Source organism: Rhinatrema bivittatum, chromosome 5 (assembly GCF_901001135.1).
Source record: "Rhinatrema bivittatum chromosome 5, aRhiBiv1.1, whole genome shotgun sequence".
Lineage (NCBI taxonomy): Eukaryota > Metazoa > Chordata > Amphibia > Gymnophiona > Rhinatrematidae > Rhinatrema > Rhinatrema bivittatum.
Window position 1 is genome coordinate 292408549 of NC_042619.1, and position 25176 is coordinate 292433724.

The 25176-nt window shown below is 44.4% G+C and overlaps 1 protein-coding gene and 1 long non-coding RNA gene across 3 annotated transcripts in view; one reads left to right on the forward strand and one right to left on the reverse strand.

Annotated features, from left to right (window-relative positions):
- R3HCC1 (R3H domain and coiled-coil containing 1) overlaps positions 1-6260 on the reverse strand; it is a 26263-nt gene extending 20003 nt beyond the window's left edge. For both annotated transcript variants that reach the window (XM_029604129.1, XM_029604128.1), the window contains exons 1-2: positions 5953-6260; positions 494-631 (exon numbers count right to left, since the gene is read on the reverse strand). In XM_029604129.1, the coding sequence (XP_029459989.1) occupies positions 494-631; positions 5953-6257 (443 nt within the window). In that variant the 5' untranslated portion in view covers positions 6258-6260. The remainder of the gene's footprint in view (positions 1-493; positions 632-5952) is intronic.
- LOC115092803 lies at positions 5372-24869 on the forward strand. Its single transcript, XR_003857085.1, has 3 exons — positions 5372-5530; positions 20911-21065; positions 24520-24869. It is a non-coding gene; the product is annotated as an uncharacterized LOC115092803 (long non-coding RNA).
- Positions 24870-25176: the final 307 nt, after the last annotated feature.

Genomic DNA, 25176 nt, shown 5'->3' on the forward strand with positions numbered 1-25176 from the left:
GTCATCTGCTTTGAAAGGGGTACTAGCCCTTGTAAGGCAGACTATAAATATGTATTTATGGCATTCCCCGAGATAGCCTGGAAGAGCACCGCCTTTCAGCTCCCAGAACTTTCCCTTCCCAATGACATCAGAGAACTGTGATTCACTACCTCAGGGCTTCCCAGACGGGTCCTGGAGACCCCCGAGCCAGTCACGTTTTCTGGAGATCCACAATAAATATGCACGAGATACACTTGCAGATCATGGAGACTCAGCATACGAGAGTCTCTCTCCTGCACATTCATTGTGGATCTCCTGACTGGCTGTGGGGTCCGCCAGGACCCGTCTGGGGAGCTCTGCATTATTACAATTACACTTCAGACCTGCACTACTAACACTGAACTCTGATAAAGCTGCAGTCTCCTGCTTTCCCTGGGAAGGTTACGGAGATTCATGTGACCGCGCTAGTATCGAAGGCACCAGTTTCTCAGAAAGGCTGCCTTTCTAAAATTACCTGACGTTCAGGTGGCAAACAACCGTCCTCCTCTTCCATCCTTCCCCAACAGAAAAGCTGCTTAAGCTGTTGAAGGTTTCCGTGATTCGGTGGGTGAGATATCTTAGACGACTGGTCAGAGGAGGAAAGAGCAGCACTCTGGGACAAAGGAAGGGAAAGTGACAACACACAACTTCAGGTAACAAAGGCAACCGTGGACACACCCACCCTGAAACGTTCTCTGAAGGCTAAAACCCCATTGGAGCAACAACACTATTTCCAGGGGGGGGAGGGGCACTGTGCTAGTGTTAATAGACATTGACTGTGTTAGCTGATGATGTAAATTACTAAACACCACATCCTATGATTTGTAGTCCATTTTCTATGTACACCAGTTGTGTAGCTAAGGGGGCCTGGGCCCCTTCTCATTTGGCTCAGGCCCCCTCCCCTAGCAGCAGGATCATGTCACATCTGAGTTAGCCCTTAAAGGGGCAGCAGATAGAAGGCTTGAAGGCACTGGAAATCACTGCCAGGCCATGATCCCCTGCACCTTTAAAAAGGCAAACAGGGAAAACCGGACTGCCCTTGGATATGTCCTGTAAAGATTCAAGGCCATAGAAATATAGAAATGACGGCAGAAAAAGACCAAATGGCCCATCCAGTCTGCCCAGCAAGCTCCCACACTTATCTGTTTCACCAACCACCAGCTTCAGGGCTCTTGTTGGTAACTGTTTGATTTGAATTTCTTGCCACCCCCTGCCATTGATGCAGAGAGTAATGTTGGAGTTGCATCAAAGGTAAATCATAAGGCTTAATGGTTAAGGGTAGTAACTGCTGCATCAAGCAAGTTACCCCAATGCTTGTTTACCCAGACTGCACAGATCAACGCCTTCTTGGATATTGTCTGAATGTAAATCCTCTTTTCCACATTTCCCCCTGCCTTTGAAGCAGAGAGCAATGCTGTATAAGCATTCAAAGTAAAGTATCAGGCTTAATTGGTTTAGGGTAGTAACCGTTGCAATAAGCAAGCTACCCCACGTGTATTTGTTTACCCAGACTGTGTAGTTCAGTCCTTGGTTGTTGTCTGAATGCAAATCCTCTTTTCCACATTTCCCCTTGCCGTTGATACAGAGAGCAATGTTGGAGTTGCATTAACAGTGCGAAGGCTTATTGAGTAAGAGTAGTACTCACCAGGTCGGAGCCATCACCATTCCAGCAAGCACCCCCATGGCTCTTTTCTTCATTCCCGTCCTCTAGACTTTATGGATCCACAATGTTTATCCCATGCCCCTTTGAATTCCTTCACAGTTTTAGTCTTCACTACTTACTCCGGAAGGGCATCCCAGGCATCCACCACCCTTTCCGTGAAGAAATACTTCCTGACATTGGTTCTGAGTCTTCCTCCCTGGAGTTTCAAATCGTGACTCCTAGTTCTACTGATTTTTTTCCAACGGAAAAGGTTTGTTGTTGACCATGGATCATTAAAACCTTTCAAGTATCTGAAAGTCTGTATCATATCGCCCCTGCTCCTCCTCTCCTCCAGGGTGTACATATTTAGGTTCTTCAATCTCTCCTCACAAGTCACTCGATGAAGATCAGCCCTTCACCCCCCCATCAAATACAGTTCTTTCAGATTTCCACACCCCATATGCATGACTCTGCACTTCTTGGCATTGAATCTCAGCTGCCATATCTTAGGCCACTCTTCCAGCTTCCTTAAATCCTGTCTCATTCTCTCCACTACTTCCGGCGCGTCCACTCTGTTGCAGATCTTAGTGTCATACGCAAACAGACAAACCTTACCTTCTCTCTCGTCTGCAATGTCGCTCACATAGATACTGAACAGGATCAGTCTCAACACCGATCCCTGTGGCACTCCGCTTAACACCGCTCTCTCTTCAGAGTAAGTTCCATTTACCATCACACATTGTCTTCTGTCCGTCAACCAGTTTGCAATCCAGGAAAGCCATCAAAGTCTGTTTACTTTTTACCTGTAATTATCCCTCCTCCCCTTAGCTCTTTAAAAGTCCAGGAATGCCTAGCATGTTGGAAGCCTGTTTACATAATTGCTCTATAGCATCCAGAGAGAGTAACACTTGCTAATCCTGGGGGAATTCTGCGCAAAAAAAAAAATTAAAATTCTACACACAGAAACTTAAAATTCTGCATACTTTATATTGGACAAAATAACACAATATATGACAGTCTTTAAGTAATTAATTTAAAATGTAATACAGAAAAAGTTATTACTTGATGCAGAATTTTAAATATTTTGAGCAGAATTTCCCTACATGAACAATGTATGAGTGTCCCTTCCACTCTCTCTTCCTACTCCCCTGGCCACTTTGCCCTCTCAGACCACAACTCCTCCACCTGCCAGTATCTCTTCCCTTCCCCTCTAGGATCAACCCCTTTCACTATCTCCACTCCCAGAGTTTGACCCTCCCTCAGTATTGTCCCTCACACAGGCTCCTTCTGTCCCTCTCCCTAGTGCACATACACATCCCCTCATACAGGCTCCATCACTCTCTCGCACACACACATCCCCTCATACATGGCCTCTCTCCCTTGCATACGCATCCACACAGGATCCCTCTCTCTCTCACACAAGCTACCTATGTTTCTCTCTCACACCCCTTCACACAGGCTTCTCCTCTCACAAACAAGCACCCTCACATATACACAATACCTTTTTCACACATACCAGATCCCAATCTCTCACACAGATATACACACTCCTTCACAATCTCCCCACATAGGCCCCCTATCTCTAGCACCCACAATCATCCCCCCCAGGCTCACAGTCTTAAAACACACATACTCATTCTCACCGGGGCCTTCATCTTCGCCGCGAGCAGGATGGGCTCCGTTCGCAGCATGCTGAGGCCTTCATCTTTGCCGCAAGCAGGATGGCTCCAATTTGTGGCACACCAGGGCCTTCATCTTCACTGCAAGTGGGGCGAGCTCTGCTCGCAGCCTGCCAGAGCCTCCTCCATCTTTGCCAAATTCTGCGCAGAAAATGGCAATTCTGTGCAGGGGGGAGGATTCTGCGCAAATTCTGTGCTCCTCTGTAGTGCAGAATTCCCCCAAGACTAACTTGTATATAGCAGCTGCGATAAGCACAGAGGGTCAGTAAGAGACAGCTAGGGCATGGAGAGAGTGAAAATACAGAAGAGTGTTTGCCAGAAGATAAGGGGTTTTGTAGCTACAGCTGTGAAGCTCCACATAGGATGGGAGCGAGCTGAACACACATTTTAAACCTGGGCATTGTAAGAACAGGGAGGGGGCCGGGCAGGAGGAAGCTCTGGCTTGCCCATTTGTTTGTAAATAGGAGCATCCAACCAGCAAGGAAATGTAGCAGCTCGGCACCTCTTTTATTCTTCTCTGCCTTCTCAATTGGCTTATGGAGACCTCCAGACATACTTGGTTTTTTTTTTGTTTTTTTTTAACCTCATTCCCTCTGCTGACACTTATTTTCCACCCCACCCACTCCAACAGTTACTTAAAACCAGAGAAGGCATAACCCACAAGATTTTTTTATTTGAATAATTATTCAGCAAAGTAAGGTGGAATATAAAATAAATAAAAAGAGTAAGGCATGAAAAGTTTGCTGCTGGTAGAGGGCAGGCACAGTTTTGCTTTCCTACTGCATTTTCTCCCGCCTCCTCAGAGCATACAGAGACATCCTGACACCTGCTCTCAGTACTTATCTGCTTTTCTCTCCTCTGGGGCTTCTCTTTCTCCCTTCTTGCTGGAAACTTTACTCCATCTTTGACCAAAAGTAAAATGTCTAGTGCTAAGAAAAGTAGAGTTAAAGCAGCACACATCTTTGCATCAGGGGTACCACTTAGTGCCCTCACCTGCATGGGATTTCCATGCGAGGGCACCAAGCAGTACCCACAGTTTTAAACACATATTTTGTGCATGTAAAATTGCTTCCTGCATCGGCAGTAATGTTTACCTGCACAAAACGTGCATTGGGCTGAATGCACTTCATTGCATCGGCCTGTGGGTAAGACAGTTAATGAGCAGGCTGTACCGAGGACTGGATTGCTGCTCCCTACAAAATCTTTCCTATGTTTTGTTGCTTGGGATTTTCTATGCTCATCTACCCAGGATGGAAGAGAACCAAACAGAAAGTCAACAAAAACTGATGTAGATAAGGCGTGATATCCTACAAGTGCTTAAGCATCTATGGCTAGCAGTTGGCATGTCTGCTCAGTAATATGGGCAGGAATAACTGGGCAAACTGGCTGGGCCATTTGATCTTTTTCTGTAGATGGTGGAGGCCATCACTGTAACAGAACTTAGAGGGCAGAGGTAGGAACAGGGTTCAGCATGGGTAGTGGGTTGATGCTCATCCACCCCAGGATGGCAAAGAACCAAAAGAAAAAGAAAATAAAAACTGTCTTAGATACAGTACAATGTTCCCTACCAGCTTCTATGGCTGCAGCTGGGGTGTATCCTTTAGCAGAGTGGACTGGAATAACTGGGTAGATTGGCTGGTCTTTATCTTTCACAAAAATTAGATTTGGGATTCAAACAGTCTTGCAATACACAATTTTTTCTCTTTTTTCACATTGAATTCGCATGTTAAAACAATCTACATGGAGGAAAATACCTCAGAAGCTGCTTGCTGATCATAAAATCTTTTTGCAAGCTTCAAATAATCATTGGTAAAAAAAAAAAAAAAAAAAAAAAAAAAGAAAAAAACCCTCTAACCTACCTAAATTGTTTTTAAAAAACGTATTTTTCATGTAATATGCTATATAGATTATTCCCTTATGTGACTTTTCCTCTGTGAATAACATTTTTTAAATTCCTTTTTATGTCCATTTTTTTTTTTAGATTGCATAACATAAAACTTTTAAAGTCCAACGTATTAAAGAGCAATTTATCTAGTGATCCTTGCCATGAATTGTTCACGCTCGATCAATATTCGAAGAATTTTCCTTCAAGTTAAAAAGTCCAGGCTTGGAGCGTCGTGAACTTCACAAACCCCAGAGATCGCTGCCAGTTGCCAAATGCCAGGGGTGTAACAGAACTTACAGGGCAGAGGTAGGTACGGGGTTGAGACATTGGGTAAATGACATTTATTTATTTTACATTTTTCTCTATACCGTCGTTTGGTGGGAACCGTCACAACGGTTTACACGGGCGGGGACGGAGCCTGGGTGGTGGATTAAGTATTGGATCTTGATGCTCATCCACACCCCCCCCCCCCCCGGATGGCAGAGAACCAAAGAGAAAGAAAATAAAAACTTGTCTTAGATACGGAGCCATGTCCCCCGCCAGCTTCTACGGCTGCAGCTGGGGGGTGCATCCTTAGCAGGGCGGACTGGAATAACTGGGGTAGACTGGAATAACTGGGGAGACTGGACGGCCTTTACGGTATGGAGTCCCTCTGTCCCCAGCCCCGCCCCGGGGAGACGGTGGGATCGGGAGGATTTGGAGCGGGCGGGGGGGGAGAGGTTTCTTACTTTTTCTGATTCTCTTCCAGCCGGAACCGCTCCAGCTCCTCCAGCACCCGATTGTAAAACTCATCCTCGCTGCTGGAGAGATAAACCCCGTCCAGGGAAGCCAGGGCGGCCGCGAGAGAAGCCCCCGAAGGCAGGCGGCAAAAATCCCCCAGCACGATCACCCCCCCACCCCCCGACGGCTCAACGAGCACCGCCGGCGCTTCCTGCACACACACTGCAGCCCCCGGAGCGAGGGAGGCACAGATATAGACAGGCGCCTCCCGGCGGCGCGGAGGAGTCACTGCAGGCTGCGCCTCCCCCCCCATACCCACGTCCTCCTGTCCTATCCTTTTCATTGCCGTCTTGGCTCCTAGCTAATAGGGACCTCGCATACCCCTTCATGGCTTTAATGTTAAAGCTCAGCTCATGGGCTCAGGAACCAGCAACGCGGGGGGGGGGGGGGGGCTCTGAAAACTGAACTTTATTATGCCTAGTTGCTCTAAAAAAAATACTCCTTTAAGCGGTACAATTTTGAAATAGCACACATTCTGCGCTCCAAAAGATGCATTTTGTTTAATCCTTAAATAGTTTTGAGGGTGTATAAGGCAGGAATTACGCAGCTGGATGCACAGTGGTGCCGGCCATGCCCACTAGATGGCACAATGCATCCATGCAATACATGATTCGGAGAATACATGAAAAATAGAACCGGGCAAACACTAATGAAATGATTTTTGTGGCGCGAGCATCCTCACCGCAATGCCTGAAGTAAAACCTTGGGTCATAAAATACAATGTAATGGCAGGGTACCCAGTCCAAACTGAAATTGAGAAAAATGAGAACTACAAATCCATAAATGTAAAGGGGCAAAACTAGACTGGATCAATCTGCTTAGTTGTGCTGGATGAAGTGGCAATCATAATTCTGTACTATGCTGAGTTGCTTTTGTGCATTCATTCCCCCCTCTATTGCACGTAAAATTATGGCTTCTGGGTTTGCATCTGTATGGATATATATGCGTGAAACTCAATAGTCAGGTTCATCTATGTTCAGGGGGCAGGGATCATACAATGAACAGTCTGAGCTGGGAAGAGGTCTTTACATAGCATGCAGAGACGGTTCTATAATGAGGCAGGGTTGTAACCGTCTCTTTTTAGTCAGTAAGGAGGTCCAGACAACTGATCCGTAAAGATAGACTTTTATTGCCAGCAAGATGCAGCTAAGACAAAGGCTCAGTACAACTGCATGCCCCTCCCCTTCAGGAGCAGACGCTTATGCACTTTACAGTTCTTATCTTTTACACATGCGTTCTAAGCACTGCTGAGCGAGCATATTCCGGCTGAAGGGGCTACTGACCCCCTCCCTAAACACCCTGGAACTTTCGTGAAACTTCTCCCATGTTCTGCAGGAGAGGCTGCTGGGACTTGCAGTTCTGGAAAGGAATTCGCGAGTCTGCAGTAATACAGCCCATCACATAATACATCCATTGTTCTAATCTAGGTTACAGCAGTGAAAGCTTATCAGAGAATAAGAACAGCGAAGCCAAAAAAATGAAAATGTGCAATGTGCTGACAGAGAGTTTCTCAATGTCCTAATTACAGCTGTATTGCAGACTGTAAGTAAACCCGTCATGAAGCAGGGAATTCTGGTACATGAAGTCCTTTGTCAGGTTGAAGCGTTCAGACCCCTTCATTCCCCCCTTTGATACTTATCATTCTTTATGAAAAGTATCACACCATCACAACGCAACTGTGGAGCTGAAAGAAACAGAAACAAGAAAAATTAGCAATTTGAGTTCTCAGGGGGCCCTAATTTCCCAAACAGTCCGATGGTTTCTTCACGGGTTTGAGACGGATGGGCCCTATTGGCTCCACCCCCCTTTGTAGCCCGAACTTGTCATGTATGGGAAGATGGCCCAGGATAAAACATGAGGATGGTTAAACAGGTTCTATAGGTTCAGAGGAATACATGTACAGTGACAGGAGCTGCGTGGCTGTTTTGCGTTCAGCAATGTCCTTCATCACCCGACGAAGGCGGTTTGAGCAAGAAAGGAATAATTCAGGGTCCTAAAAGACAAAACAGAATTAAACTGGCTGGGATAACAAACAAGCTCTTAAATCCACCGATCATGGAAAACCAACCACGGAATCCATTGGTCCAGTCCCATGCACTATTCCACTGCTGGACAGGGACGTGTGCCATCTTGACCATGCGATCAGTGATGTCTTGGATAACCTTGTTTTGGTCATCTACCTGTAAACAACAATTGGAGAGGTTAAATGTTCCACAAACCCTCCTTCCTGGGCCAGAGGATAATCTAAAACCAATCTATTCTGGTACACTGCAGTCATAATTTTGGTATTTTGTTTTGCCCAGAGTTTAAGAGCGAAAGCAGTCGTTGGTGATGAGCTCCAGGAGTGCCTGAAGCCTGATGATTCGATGCAATTAATACTGCTTGGAAGGGTTCCCGAGTTGCCCCTTTTTGCTGCTTCATCTGCTCTCTGATTTCCTTGACAATAGGGTTTGATTTCCTGGTGTGTGCTTTGCAATGCATTACAGCCACCTTGCGAGGCAGCCAAACTGCGTCTAGTAATTCACGTACTTCTGATGCATTGTTCAATTGTTTTCCCTCTATAATGCTCCATGCACTTGAATTGTAAGGAAGGCATATTTAGAGTCTGTATAGATATTTACAGTTTGTCCTTCTGCCAACTGCAGAGCTCGAGTAAGGGCAATTAGTTCAGCTTTTTGTGCAGACGTTCCTGGGGGAAGAGGTTGAGCCTCAACGATTTCATCTTCGGATACAACAGCATATCCAGCAGAACGTATCTCATGAATGATTTGGCTGCTCCCATCAGTGAATAAAGTCCAAGCTCCTTGCCAGGGTTGATCCCTCAGGTCTGGTCTACTGGAATGTATTGTAGTCATGACTTCTTCACAATCATGGGCAACTGGTTCAGGTGCCGGCATAAGAGTGGCCGGGTTCAAGTTTTTGCTGTCTTGTATTTGAATTTCAGGTGTTTCACACAGTAAGGCTTAATACTTGACGAGACGTGAATTAGTCATTCATTTTGGTCCATGGGTCTCTAGCAGTCCTTGAATGGTGTGGGGAGTTGTTACGTTCAGAGTTTGACCAAAAGTTAATTTGACTGCTTCTGGAATTAGTAAGCATGCAGCCGCAATGCTTCGAAGACAACCTGGCCATCCTTTTGCAACATTGTCCATTCCTTTTGACAGATATGCAACAGGTCGTTCCTATGATTCTAGAGTTTGAGTCAATACCCCAATGGCCATTCCTTTCTTTTCATCGACGAATAGATGAAATGGTTTCAGTACATCTGGTAACCCTAGAGCTGGGGGTTCAATCAAGGCTTCTTTTAGTTGACGTAAGCTTGCCAGTTCGTTTCCTTCCCATTGGAAGGGTTGAGATTCTGCCTCTTTACCCCGCAGCTTGTCGTACAGGGGTTGGGCAATAACTGCATAGTTAGCAATCCACAGCCTACAGTATCCTGCAGCTCCAAGGAACGCCCGGAGCTCTTTCTTGCAAGTGGGTACAGGTTGATCTCTTATAGAACTGGTGCGAGAAATCCCCAGACATCGGGTTCCTCCACGTATTTGGAAGCCTAAATACTCTACTTCCAATTCACAGATTTGCGCTTTCTTTTTACTTGCACGATACCCTTTTGAGTACAACGTCTTTAGCAGCTGAAGAGTGGATACCGCACATTCGAGGTACGTCTCTCGAAACAACAGAAGGTCATCCACGTATTGTATGACTGGCCCATACTTTACTTGATACATCTTTAAGTCTTTTGCCAGTTGCTCACCGAACAGCGTAGGTGAGTGCCTAAACCCTTGAGGCAACCGAGTCCATGTGTACTGCTGCTTTACTCCAGTATCTGCATCTTCCCATGTGAAAGCAAAAATCTTTTGACATTCCTCCGCCACCGGGACGGAGAAGAAGGCATCTTTGAGATCAATGACACTGTACCACTTTGATGCAGGAGAGACTTGAGCCAAGATTGAATATGAATTTGGCACGAGGGCTACTAGATCTTCTACTTGACTATTCACTTTTCTTAAGTCTTGTACTGGTCGATAGTCATTTGATCCAGGCTTCTTTACTGGCAACAAAGGGGTGTTCCAAGCAGATCGGATTCGCCGGAGAATGCCCAAATCATACAGTCTTTGCAGGTGTATCTGGATTCCTTGTCTGGCCATATATGGAATGGGGTATTGAGGTTGATTAATCACCTGTGCATTCTGTTTCATCTCTATCCATATGGGGGTAGCGTCGATAGCTATTCCTCCCGGGTTCTGTTCGAACCATACTTGGGGTAAACTATCCATCAGTTGTCTTCGTTTTTGTTGAGGGGGGTGTTGTTTTCATATCGATGTTCGATGGTTCGTTCGACTATGGGAAGATGTAGTCTCCATTCTTCTTGGAGGGGATAGATGAGTATCACTGGATGGTCCCCGAAGGAGGCTTTAACTTCCCCTGTTGGTTGAAATCTCAATGTGGTCTGAGGCTTACACAGCAGGTTCCATCCGATAAGGGATACCATGGTCCCGCCTACTTGTATACTTCATTCTTTCTGCAGAGGGGCAGTGAGTACCTGACCTGAGGCGCCCACTATAGAAACAGTCTCTTTCGTCGGGGGGGCCGATTGGTGCAGTCATGGCAGATCGTTGGCCTCTGAGTCCAACAGGCCCCTGATTTTTGTTGTGTTACCTCGTGGATCTCCACCAGAGGGTCAGTGGGGATTCTTCCCTCCCGGTCTCTTCAGGCTGTATGCTCCTTGTCGCCTCCCCCGCCATCTGCCAGTGGGGGTTGTCCGATCTCCTTCCTCCTCGGCCCCTTTGTGTCGGTGCAGGTCCATTTTTGTCGTTAGTATTCACTGCAGGGCTCCCGTATTTCTTTTGCCATTCTTCACAGTCTCTCTTCCAATGGCCTTCATTTTTGCAGTACGCACACTGATTCTTTCCCAAAGGGGGGTCTTGTTCCCCCTCCTCTTCGCGGTCTGCCATTGTCTTGGCTCCTTCCCGTCCGCGTGTCCTCGAGAGCGGCGGCTAACAGTCACTTTCTCCTTCATGTCTCTACTTGCTTCTCTCTTTTCTCTTCCACTTCTCTATTTCCACATACCTGGTCTGCTATAGCTTTTAACTGGCTGAGGCTCATGCCCTCAAAGCCTTCGGCCTTCTGCAGCTTCTTTCAGATGTCGGGTCTCTATTATTAAGTTCCTGGTTGCAGGGACGGGCCCTTTTCTTCTCTTCCTGATCCCTGTTCCCATACATCTCAAAATACGATGAAAAGATCACAGTCCATCTGGAAATTGAATAGATGACCTGCGCCTGGAGGCAAATCAGTTCTGACGAGGCTGAGAAGCTGCAAAACATTGCTTCCTTCATACTTGTAAGTTTGGCATTGGGTTAATTCAATAAAGTCAACCTGGATCTGCAGGCAAGGATCCAGGGGGGGCGCTTTAGGTGTGCAGGAGTGATGATCAAACCCTTGGAAGCCTTGTATCAATTACATTACAAACACTAAGAACATATGGTAATAGCCAGAGCCCAGCCCCCACCAGTGGTCAAAGAACATAATTGCAATATATATATATATATATATATATATATATATATATGTGTGTGTGTGTGTTTGTGGGCCACTACTTTATCATTTGGGCCGACTCATATTTGCTCTTGTTCCTAATCTTGCATAGTGGCCCCTTCTCTTTCCCACAACTTCCAATAATCCTTATCTTGCGCCTGCCACTGAATCAAAATTTTTAATATTAAGTCTTTGTTTTCTCCGGTTTTTTTTTTTTTTTTTTTTTTTTTTTACAAACGGCATCCTGTAATTCTCACAGTCAGCGCTGCACATGCTTGGCTGTCTTATCTTGCCAGTTCCTTAAAACAGGGAGTAGCTCTGCATATTTAACTACTGCTAGCCAAAGAAGCAACAAGAAAAACTTTAACAAAGAACCCATTCTTAATCATTTCTCTAAATTTCCCAGAGACAGCTTCAAAATAGACTGCGTCAGCAAAAGAGAGTTCATACTTTATCATGCGTTCCAATGTAACTTTTAAATAACAGATAATATATAGGAGACAAGTAAGAACAATAATTAACATGGTATTAGAGAATAGAAAGATAAGCATAGGGAGGACACTGGGATAGAAGATATGAGAAAACTGAAAGCTTCTGATTAACGTCAGCATTGAAACGCACAGCCATATTGAATGCACTACGCACTGGCTCAACGTCTTTTTTTTTTTTTTCCTCTGGCTCGATTCCCTCCTCTCTCCTGTAATTATCTCTGCCATTAACCCTTAACTGCCATCAAGTTCTAAACTTCAACACCAGTAAATGCATTCTCCAGTAATCAAATCAGTATTTTAACTTAACACTGTACATTAATTTGTTGTATAGTAGTCTTGTGCAGCATCTGTAAACCAAAATCTCTTATTAGGGTTTAAAACAATTAAAACAATTAAAAAAATCCCTGGTACATGTGCTTGCAATTCACAGATAGCAGTTACATACATTACAATCCTTAATTAATAATGGGGACTTCCAGTTCCCCATTTTGTGCGCCTGAGCCACCATTACGAGGGCGGCTCCCTCCACTAACTTCTTTGCCCACGACGGAGGATTTTCAATAACTGCAATCCAAGCAGTTATGTATGGTATATCCTCAGGGCAACCCGGATTCCCTTCTCGTATAACTATATTCTGGACCCTTGTGGCCGTTTGGAAATCGAAAGTTCCTACCGGAGGCCAATTTACACACAAACTGGGCCACCTATGGGTGCATCGTTGAATCATTCCGGGCTTTGTACATTTATGTCTATCGAACACTTCCCTATAGTGTTCCGTCATGACTTTTAATGGAGTCGAACCGCCCCCCTCCCATCAGGATAGAATTCACAGACAAAGGAGGGAAGGGAAGACGGATAGGTAAGGGGTCCGTACCCGTCAGACACAAAAGGGTCACAATCGCCCCGACTAGGACGCGGTCAGCCCGGCCTAGAACTGCGAGGCCATTCACTCTCTTTCACACAACAAGAAACCTATTCCCACTATCGTATGCATTACTTCTTTTTCCTCTTTTTATGCGCGTGGCTTTCGGAATGCAATTCCTACCAAACCACCGCCTGGGTGTGATCAAAGCCCCCTCGGTCCCCTCACGGATGGACCGGTTATTTGCTACTCTTTTAGCTATTCTTCACTTTTCCCATCATTCCCATAATACTCGCCTGCAGGGTTCTTCCGAACGTCATGAAAGCCTTCTTCCCGGATCACCAGCCCAAAGGTCTCAGAGGATCTCCGTGGAATGACCCCCTCAGATACCTGATCACTGAACTCAGCGGTGGCCACTCACCAGGCAAGTCTGGGGGATCACTCCGCCACAAAATCCCCTGGACCAACTGGGGGGCTAAAATAGCGTCCCCGGTACCTCCTGGCTGAGGCTCGCCAAATGTAACCGTCTCTTTTTAGTCAGTAAGGAGGTCCAGACAACTGATCCGTAAAGATAGACTTTTATTGCCAGCAAGATGCAGCTAAGACAAAGGCTCAGTACAACTGCATGCCCCTCCCCTTCAGGAGCAGACTCTTATGCACTTTACAGTTCTTATCTTTTACACATGCGTTCTAAGCATTGCTGAGCAAGCATATTCCGGCTGAAGGGGCTACTGACCCCCTCCCTAGACACCCTGGAACTTTCGTGAAACTTCTCCCATGTTCTGCAGGAGAGGCTGCTGGGACTTGCAGTTCTGGAAAGGAATTTGCGAGTCTGCAGTAATACAGCCCATCACATAATACATCCATTGTTCTAATCTAGGTTACAGCAGTGAAAGCTTATCAGAGAATAAGAACAGCGAAGCCAAAAAAATGAAAATGTGCAATGTGCTGACAGAGAGTTTCTCAATGTCCTAATTACAGCTGTATTGCAGACTGTAAGTAAACCCGTCATGAAGCAGGGAATTCTGGTACATGAAGTCCTTTGTCAGGTTGAAGCGTTCAGACCCCTTCAGGGTGAAACAGTCGACTCAGGTGGCAAACTTTTGGAGCAGCAAAAAATGATCCCCAAAACGCTTCTCCAGCGGCTGCCTCACCCTGCCACCAATAGTTTTATCAATATGGAGCCCTGTGGCGGCGCAGGAAAATGGCGTGCCCATGAGGATAAAAAAAAAGAGAAAAGGCCCCATGGGCTGCTGGCGGAGCCCAACCCACCAGCAGTGAAGATGGAAGGAGGCCTGGAGGGCCGCCAGCGGAGCCCAACCCCCAGCAGCCAAAGAATGGAGGATGTCCTGCATCTGCTGGCAGTAGAAGGAAATTATGCTGCCGATTACCTGCTGAGCTCATTGTGCCTACAGCCCAAAGAAAAAGACACCTGTGAGAGGTAGAGGAGATTGTGTATGTGTGTGTGAGAGAGATCATGAGTGTACATATGAGAAAGCATTTGTGTGTGTGAAGGATCATGTGTGTGTGAAAAAGCATGGGTGAGCGTGTGTGTGTGTGAGTGCATACATATGAGAGCATCTATGTATTTGTGTGAACACATGTGAACACTTGTGTAAAAGAGCATATGAGATCATGCATGTGTGAGAGTGCATGTGAGAGAGTGTGTGTGTATGTGAAACAGCATGTGTGAGCATGTGTATGAAAAAGCATTATGTAAGAGCATTTGTGTGTGAGAGCATACATATGAGAGCATCTATGTATTTGTGTAAAAACATGTGAACACCTGTGTGTAAAAAGCATATGAGTTCATGCATGTGTGAGAGAATCTATGTATGTGTGTAAAAGAGCTCGTGAGAGCATGTGTGTGTGTGTGTGTGTCTGTGTGTATGAGCTAAAGTGAATATATGAGAGCATGTGTGTGTGTGAGCATACATATATGAGAGTATCTATGTATGTGTGTGAGAGCATCTGTGAATGTGTGTGCATGAAAAAGCCTGTGTGTGGTGTGAAAGAACGTGTGTGTGTGTGTGTGTGAGAGAGAGAGAGAGAATGAGAATGTACGTGTGTGTTTTATATATGAGAGGAGAAGGATCCCAGTCTCTGGCCCCTGCACTAATCCACAACAATCTCAGGGTGATTGGAAGTCAAAAGTTCCCAGGTATGGAAAGGGGAGGGTTTTTTATCCTTATTAATTTTAATTATTGGGTGTTGTTTGATGTGTTTGCTATTTCAGAAATGTTTTATAATTTTTCTATGAGTTTTTAACTATTGGCAGTTATTGTATTCATCAGCTGTTTTTTGAAATATGTTTTCTTTTTATTAGTATGTTTTTACTATTATGATGTTTTATATTCCTTGTTTTTATTGTTTTGAAGAATACTATTTTTCCATTTTTTCACTGTATACAGTCTGGCTTGTTGCAATTTCCAGTTCCGTTTTTGTCTACTTGTTTCTTTTTATAATTGATAGTCTCTTTATTCTGTATTTGGTGAAGGTCTGATGTGTTCTGCATGTGTGATCGCGACGAGGTATTCTGCTAGTGTGCAGTTTCTGTGTAGGGATCTATGACTAGCTGGCTTTGTTCTGTTTTCCTAATAGGAAGTGTATTGGTGTTTAGGGCCTGGTGTAATATTAGCAGCCCTACCTTTTCATAGTTAGGGTTCGTACTATTTGAGTGCTGGCAGTTAGTGCTCTTTTAGTATGAGAGGTTTGCTATATTGTAATTGTAATTCATTTTACTCTGGGCTTTCTGAGGGCAAAGCCCACACCCAACATACATTACAATAGGCCTAGTACAATATGCACTCCAAGTGTGCTTATTGCTGGGTTGTGATATTTGTTATTATAAATGCAGAGTTTTTAATTGTGTGTGTGTGTGTGTGTGTTGGGGGGAGAGGAGGGGGCCGTGGGCCCAAGGCTGTATATTTCGCCTATGATGCCTTAATGCCCTTGCACGGAGAGAGTGTGCCTCACTCACCCGTCTCCCACTTATGCTGGATAATAGGTGGGAGGCAGGTTTTTGGGTTCCTGGGAGAGTGGTGGGGTGCCACTTCCTAGAAATATTATCACTGACACCTGCCACTCTTCTGTGAACTCTGACCCTTGCTTTCCCCCTTCCACAGCATTTGAAATCACCAAAAGGGCCAGACTAAAAAGAGACCTTTCCCTTGCCGTTCCTGATAATTTAAGCTGTGCTGTGCCTGGGTGGGGCGGGCGGAGTGCCATCTCATCCCTCGCCTCAGACAGATTACCTTGAGCTGTCCCTGGCGGTGTGAAGTCAGTGAGTGACCACATAGCTATGAAATAACCAAAAGAAAATCCATTTAAAAATACAATGAGAAGAAGCTAGAATGACTTTTCTTACTTTTGCCCAATATATGCCTTACTTCTTGTCATACAAAATACAAATATCTACACTCAAAAGGTAAAAAAAACCCAAAACAAAACCCTCACAAAATTTCAACTTGGTAAACTGTGTCCCTCTTCCTCGGTCACATACACATTTCCAGAATCTAGTTTCAAACTTTTATGGTATTGTACTTTGACTTTTCTTTAACAAACAGTTGAAAAAGAACTAATGCTGCATTCTTGGTTATGGTCATGGGGTGACTAACTGGCTCCATTATTATTATTATTTTTAAAACAAGCTGGTCCAGTCCTGGTTTTACTCTGCTGCACGCATAGAGATGTAGCTCTGATTTCCCTGACAAAAACGAAGACCATAACTCCATGCAGGTAAAACCAGAATTGGATCAGCATGTTCTTAAACCATCTAAAGTCAGTGTGTTGGCAACCCTAAGTGCAAGGTCTTTCGGTTTCAACTTAAACTGATTTTCACCAATAAATTCCCAGGTTTTTTTGCAAGGATGAAAACTCGTTCAATTTGATTTTCACTCCAGTTTCACAAACATAACGGCAGGTCTACAATGCTTTCTGACATCTTCTCTGAGTCCTAGAGGACTGGCCGTGGAACCTGCACGGAAATTGGCCCTGCACCCTATATTCAGCAAAAAAAAAAGTGTGGGAGCAACACGTACTTGCATGTTTCAGCCACGACTGCTTGCCCACACTGCGGGAGGAGGGAGACCGAACCTACCGCCAGAGCTCGAGCTCCCCTGCTGGAGTAGCAGTGGAGAAGGGAGGCCAGGAGAACCGCTGGAGCGGCACGGAATTCATCCCAGAATTGTTTTGGGGAAGAAAGGTCAAAGCCTATCACCGGAGCTGCTGCTTGGCAGAGAGGCAGAAGGCCCTGAGCCCTTCTGGGAGGAGAGGAGGAGAAGAGGACATTAGGAGTGGGAATGAACAAAAGGAGATGCTGGGGGGAGGTAAAAGAGAGGGGAAATCCTGAGGAGAAAGGGGGAAAAGAAGAGGGGGAAGGACTGAGAGGAGATGGGAGATGCTGGAGAAAGCAGGGAGGGAAGGCAGGAGATGCTGAGGGAAGAAGTCATTACAGTGTTCATCCAGGCCTGTCAATGATTTTGAATATTATATGACTCTCTTCATAACATGTCTGGGAATCCCTGCTGTAGTTTCCTAATCTGTTTCATTTTTTTAAACTGTCCTGGTTTCTATCAAGATAACCTCAGATATTTTTCTGGAAAAATGAGAAGTAATTTTTTACATTGATTTTCTCCATGTTTGTTTGGTCTAATAAAACACTGGTAAATTCCTATGTAAAATAAAACAGAAATCAGAAATGAAGAATGTCCCTAACATTAGGCACAGAGAGGAAGCTCAGGTGCTGGGGACACTCTGGATTTGCAAGCAGACCTCCCAAGAATCACCTAAGATGGTGGAAGCTGGGCAAGGTGGCCCCTTCTGTGCCCTTCGGACAAGAAGATCCATCCACCTGCCTTCCTTCCCCCTGCCTTCCCCCCCCCCCTCCTTTCTTGTTAACCCCACCTGCAAACCTATGTTATCTTGTATTTAATTGTCGTTTAATACCAATACGATATATATTTATTTAATAGTATACTTATTTACTCTCAAGTTATTTAATTGCCCTTTAACACCTATACTATATATATTTATTTAATACTATACTTATTTACTCTCTAGTTATATTTTATTTTATTTCTATCATTCTGCTATTATCATACTCAATGTTTAATTTTGTTAAGTTACAGAATACGGAATCTCTATGTTTCACTCGTTAAATGCAATGTTAAACTCATTAATTGTATAAAATACGGAAACGTACTGTTCACTGTTCCATGTAAAAAGCCCCGGTCGGACCTCTCAGACCAGGGCAACTTATCGTTCCATGTAAACCGGATTGATTTGTATCTGATACAGGAATTTCGGTATATAAAAATTAAAAATAAAATAAAATAAATAAGAAGATGTCCAGAGATTGGGAAAACCTGCGAGTGTCTGCAGGATGGAACATTTCTGAGTCGCTAGGACAGGCAGAAAAGCAAACATTCAGCTCCGAGTTAATTCCTCTCTCTCTCGTCTAAAAAACGTAGGGGTGTGCATTCGTTTTGAACTTATATGTAAAACGCTACTTTTTTTTTTTTTTTTAACTTAAAAAAGTGATGAGGCGAAAACGATCGGATTTCCAACTTATTCAACATAGCTATGTTGAATACGTTGGAAATCGCGATCGATCCTAAATAAAAATTTAAACCCCTCACCCTCCTTAATCCCCCCCAAGACTTACCAAAACTCCCTGGTGGTCCAGCGGGGAGTCAGGAAGCCATTATTCTATTCCTTTGCGAGGAGCACGTGACGTGGCCGTCACGTGGTCCACCGCGGTTCCGCTCCCGGACCCCTCCTTGGACACAAATGGAACTTTTGGCCAGCTTGGGGGGGCCTCCTGACCTCCCCAAGCTGGCCAAAAGTTCCGTTTGTGTCCAAGGAGGGGTCCGGGAGCGGAACCGCGGTGGACCACGTGACGGCCGCGTCACTCCGACGTGACGCGGACGTCACGTGCTCCTCGCAAAGGAATAGAGGAATGGCTTCCTGACTCCCCGCTGGACCACCAGGGAATTTTGGTAAGTCTTGGGGGGGGATTAAGGAGGGTGAGGGGTTTAAATTTTTATTTAGGGAACCGGTGCACGTATGGACATAGACTCAACTTATGGAATTCTCCATATGTCCATATTGACCGAAATTGACCCCTCTTTTCGACTTATGGACTTATGAACATAAACTTTTTGTCTGCACATCCCTAAAAAAAGGTATTAGAAGCTGTGGGCAGTGTCTGAATGATACAGGAACGAGTGGCTCCCAACAAGGCCTGCTGCGGGTGTGGGTTGCCCCTTTGGGAGGCATCAGTATGGGATAAATCATGAGCAATGAGATGAAGGAAGGCATTTGTTTTCTAGGGAGGAGGGTTTTATATTCTTGTTATTTTAGTTGTGTAATAAAAATCTGACCCGTTTCCTTCCTAATGCGAGTGGGAGAGGCTGTAGGTTAGGATTTCTGGTTGTATTTTTTATTTATTAGATTGTATTTTACCATACGTTAGATGGTGACAGCATGAATATCATACAGTGAAGTAAAGCCAAGAATGCTTTGGGAAGTGCACAAGCATCAGCTTGGAAAGGAGGGAAAATAGAAGACTTCTTATCACTTCTGAATGCACTGTATCGTACTTGGGGACAAAGTGTAGTTGAAACAGCTTGAATGACAAATTAGCATAACAAGCTTTACATTGATCATTAATTTGTGAACCATTATGCTCAAAGCAAGTGTTCAATATTTGGGGATTACCAGAAAACCTAAAGGGATGCGCATTTCCTTAGACACAGAAAGTACACTTTCAAGTTAAGCTGGTTTGTTTCTTCCTTATTTACCCAAGTCCAGGAAATAGTGCAGAATGGGAAGGGAAGAGAGTCATCAGCCCATGGTAATGATATGATAAATTAATGTTGATTTGAGAGATGACTGAACTCTGCTGACTCAGGAATGGATATAGGGCATACGCAACCACCTCCTGGGCCAAATTTGTTTTTTTTATGTTTATTTTTTGCTTCTACAATAATTCCAAGAAATAATTTGTGTACAGAAACAAAGAAAAACTAAAACCGGAATAAATTTCAAGCTCTATAAAAACATTTTTCCAACCAATCTTTAGCCCACAAATAGGGGGCGAGTACAGAAAAAGAGAGAATTACATTTTAACAATAAAGAAAAGGAAAAAAGAATGAGCTCTATTAGTGAAACTCAACAAAACATACATACTAGCCATCATTATGAGAAGCAGGGAGATCACGTGATGCAGTGTAAGGGAAAGATGTGATTTCCCTTCGCAGCACCGACCCTCCATGATCCAGCCTCATCCACAGCGCAATTTCTTACTTTTTACAACTTCAGCGGCTTAACAGACCTCACTGTGTCAGCCCCTTCAACGGGTAGGTGTGATGGCGTCGCTATTAGCCAAAAAAAGAGAAAGAGAAAGAGAAACCCGATTCTTGAACAGGATTTGACTATGACTAGCTGTGATGATCTGGTAGTACGCCAAAACCTTGTACTCTCTGATTGCAGTTCTATATTACAAATGAGGCTTAATCCGGACTACCTTAAGCAAAAGATAAGGCTACAGAGTCTTAGGCCGTGAGGCGTGTATACAACATAGGTTAACAGTACTGTTTTCAATATTCAATTTCAGTTTGCACCATGAAGTGTATGATTACTTTCTATTTTTAGGCTCTGCTATGTTTCAGCGGATGCCTCAAGTTCTCAACATGTTAGCTGTGGATGGGGCTGGAAGAAAAGGGGAGAGGGGGAGGGTGGGCGTTTGTGTGCATAGTGGTGACCACCTTTGAGACTGGGAAGAAAGTATTGGGGAGGTTGGGGAGGTTCGGGGGGAGGGCCTGGTAATGGGATCTTGGGAACAGGGGGGGGGGGGAAACCATGTTGACTCAATTAAATTTCATGTTGTCTAGCAGGTGCGATCTATTGTTCCAAATCTATGAAACCAAATCGTGCAGAGGCCCCGGCTCCTGCGCGCTCGATGTGATTTTACTGTTCATGTCTCATTCTTTTTCTCATACTTGCTTCTGATAAAGGTACTAGAATTTTATCCTGGGATGTCTGCGACATAAACTCTCCTATTAAGAGGTCAAAAATTCTGAGCCACCTTAAAAAGAACAAGACTGATATTGCCTTTCTCCAAGAAACGCACCTCACTGATATTGAGCACGGAAAGCTGTGCAGAGGTTGGGTAGGTGAAGTTTATTATGCTTCTGCTTCTTCTAAGTCTGCGGGAGTGGCGATATTATTTGATAAACGACTACCTGTTCAAATCCAACAAGAAATTAAGGACCCTCTAGGACGGTATATTCTTTTAGTAACTCAGATATATGACACCCAATTGATATTATGCAATGTCTATGCTCCTACTACTTACTCTCCCACATTCCTTAGAGAATTACAGTGCCTATTGCTCCCTTACATTAATGATTTCATTGTCTTGGGAGGTGACTTTAATGCCATTAGAGATCTGCAATTAGATAAATCTAAGGCCACTCCCAGAGATCAAGGAGCCAGTAAGGGTTTGATGCGTATGGAGCAAGCCCTGCACCTAGTGGATGCTTGGCGTGTACTGCATTCTACTGAACACGCCTTTACACATTTATCTCGTGCCCATGACACATGGTCACGTCTGGATTATTTCTTTGTCAATAGCCCTTTGTTTGAAAAGATTAATGATGCGTACATAGGCGATATCCTTATCTCAGATCATGCCCTATATGGTTGGATTTAAAGCTCTCCCCCCCCAAAGTGCCCATCTTGCCTTTGGAGATACCCATATTTTTTGGCAGACGATGCAAACTTTCAGGATTATTTATGAACTCACTGGAAGGACTACGCGAGTCTTAATGAAGACCACATGTCTAACCCAGTGCTCTTTTGGTATATTGCAAAAGCAGTGCTACAAGGCGATATAATATCCTATGTGGCCCACAGACGTAAGACTCTACATAAGCGTCTAATTGCACTAAGTAAGCAACTGACTGCTGCCAGAGCTCGTCTGGTTCTCTCAAATCTTCAGGCTGACAGGGACAGTTACCGTACGCTTCAAAGGGCGGTCAACTCCTTAATCCACCAATGGGCCAAAAAGAGTCTTCTTTACTATCAATTTCACCTCCACCAATGTGGTATTAAGTCAGGGAAACTCCTAAATAACCTTATTAAAACGGCTCGCCGTTCACGCCATATCGCGGCTATTCGCACTCCATCCTAGAGGGTCCTTAATTACCGACCCAAAAGGAATCCTTCCTCAATTTCAACAATTTTTTTCTGCCCTTTATACCTCTGAAGGCTGGAATTCAGAGGTTTGTGATCAATTTTGTGCTAAATTTACCTTACCAAACTTAACTGGGACACAAAAGGCCTGGCTCAATCGTCCCTTTGGGGATGAGGAAGTATAGTCCACTATTAAGTAAGCTAAACATTTCAAGGCTCCTGGCCCTGATGGCTACACCGCAGAGTTTTATAAAACCCTACAAGATCTGATGAGCCCGATATTGACCCGTACATTTTCTGATCTAATAATAATGGGGGAATACCCTGCCCACACCAATAGGGACCCACATTACTCTCATTGCTAAACCCGGAAAAGATGCACAGTCCCTGCCTTCCTATAGACCAATTTCTCTGCTCAATGCTGATCAAAATCTAATGGCAAAAATTTGGCGGACCAACTAGCGGATGTGATACCATCATTGATTGGGCCGGATCAAGTGGGGTTTGTCCATAAACAATATGCGTTGACTAATATCCGAAAGATATTGGCGGCTATGGAAATGAGTCATATCTCTTGATTAGCTTTGATGCAGAGAAAGCTTTTGATAGAGTGGAATGGAGCTATTTATTTCGCATACTGCAGAAAATGGGTTTTGATGGTTTGTTCTATGATGCATTATGGCTATTATATAAGGATCCTACTACTATTCTTTTAGCCAATAGGTCGCACTCAGAGGTATTTTCAATTTCTCGAGGTACTCGGCAAGGCTGCCCATTATTGCCTTTGCTATTCCTCTTGCAACTTGAACCTCTATTATTATCTATTTTAAATTCTCCCAGGATTAGAGGCATCAAGATGCAATCAAAGGTGTTTAAATATGCGGCCTTTGCCGATGATATTATGCAATTTTTGACTAACCCACATGGTTCACTCCCGTCCCTTATGCAACTATTTTTGGAATTTGGTCATTTTGCGGGTCTGTGGCTTAATTATACCAAGTCGAAGGCTCTAACATTTCCTGACTCTCTTCAAGAACGTTGGCCAGGAACCTTTCCGCTGAAGTGGGCGGAGGGATCTTTTCGATATTTGGGGGTTATTATCTCACATTCTCCAATTAATTTATATACTTCTAATGTGGCTCTACCGATCTTCTTACATTATATGTAAATCAAATCGGTTTACAGAGAACAGTTGAATAAGCTTGCTTGTAGGCAATTACATATAACAAATATCCTTAAGAATACCCTAGAAAAACGCCGTACGTGGAGGAATTTACCTCTCTCTTTAGGGGACAGGATTAACTTATCTAAAATGATATTGCTACCTAAGTGGCTCTATCTGCTTCAAAACATACCACTATCGCTCCGTCTTACTGATCTCTGCTCTCTGAACAAGGAGCTCCGTAAGTTCTTTTGGAGAGGAGGTAAATCCAGGATACCACTGAAATTATATAGCTTTAAGTCCAGTACACCCAAGCCATCGTTGGGGAGATGATGGCTTGGGTGTATTGGACTTAAAGCTATATAATTTGGCAGGGAACCTCTGGCTCATACGAGATTGGTTGCTGGACCACTCTGATTATGTCCACAAATCGGCCGAACAGGCCCTGGTGACCCCTTGGGCACTGCCCTATTTTCTCCAGGCTCCCTCCGCCTCCATCCCCCCATTTTTAATCCATTCTCTCTCAATAAAACCTTTACGCTTAGCATGGAGGTCGCTGACTGAGATCTTGAAGATACCTCATTCATGTGCATACTTATTACCTATTCAGGGGAATGCTGATTTCAGCCCGGGATCCCACACTGCGGGGTTCAGACAATGGAGGGCCAAGGGCATTACTACTTGGGGCATTTACTTAATACTGAAGGGCAATTACTACCCTTTCCCGAGCTCCGCACTACGTATCAGTTGGGCCCTGAACAGGTCTTTAGTTATCTTCAGATACATCACTAGCTTCAGGCCTCACCCTCAGATACACGCGCTTTGACAAGCAGCACCAGCATCAGATATACTGGGCTTTGACAAGCAGCACCCACCGTCTCTATCTCAATACTATAAAAAGCTTAAACATATTACATGTCAGGAACCATATGCTGTTCTGGTTGATCGTTGGAATAGAGACGGTGTGTTTAATCTTACTGAACCAGTTCTACAGGCATGCTTTGGGTGAGTTTCTTAACTCACGGTAAACATGTACTATTGTGAAATGCAATATAAATTTTTGAGACCGGCCTATGTATCCATGCATTTTGCATGTTGTTCAGGTCTTTTGCCAACAGCCCTTTGTGGAAAATGTCAGACAGTTCTTGGAGCCTTGTCGTATTCTTTTTGGGCATGCCCTGCCCATAAGACGATTTTGGGGTCGAATTGCCTCCTATGTGATGACCTTATTGGGGGTTTCCCTCCCTTGCTTTTTCTTTTTGGCCAGTTTCCCAGTATGCCATTGAGAAGGGGACCTCGCCTATTTGTCCAAAAAGCATGCCTTGTGGGAAAGAAAGTGATTTTGATGAATTGGCGAGCATCAGACGGACCTTCCTTTTGGACTTGGCGCAATCAACTCCATCATATGCTGTGTATGGATGACATAAGCTCACAAGCATCTCCTAAGCTACGGAAACAATTTCTATTGACCTGGAACCCTTATATACAATCTCTGCCGCACTGTTCACGAAACTTAATCCTTAATGACTGAATCCTGTTTTTGGTGAGACAATTTGTCCTGATCTCCGCTACACAAGATGGATCATGTGATTGGACTTCCTGACATACTCTGAACTGTTATGGGTTGGAGGGGTGGGAAGCGGGGAGGGGGGTGAAGAGGGGGGGGGGAAATATTTTGGGTTGTATTGAGAAATTATAAGATTGGGTCCAGAGAGGGTGCAGAGTCCAACCCCTTCTGGAACATTGTTTAATATGTAGATTGTACGGATTTTATTGAAATCAATAAAAATGGTTTCAAATAATAATAATGAGAAGCAGTTGACATAGAAGAGTTTAATAAGGGGATTGAGGATTGCCTCTGAATTATAAAGTGAGACAGTTCTTGGGGGGGGTCAAAAATATATTTGACCCCCCCCCCCTGCAA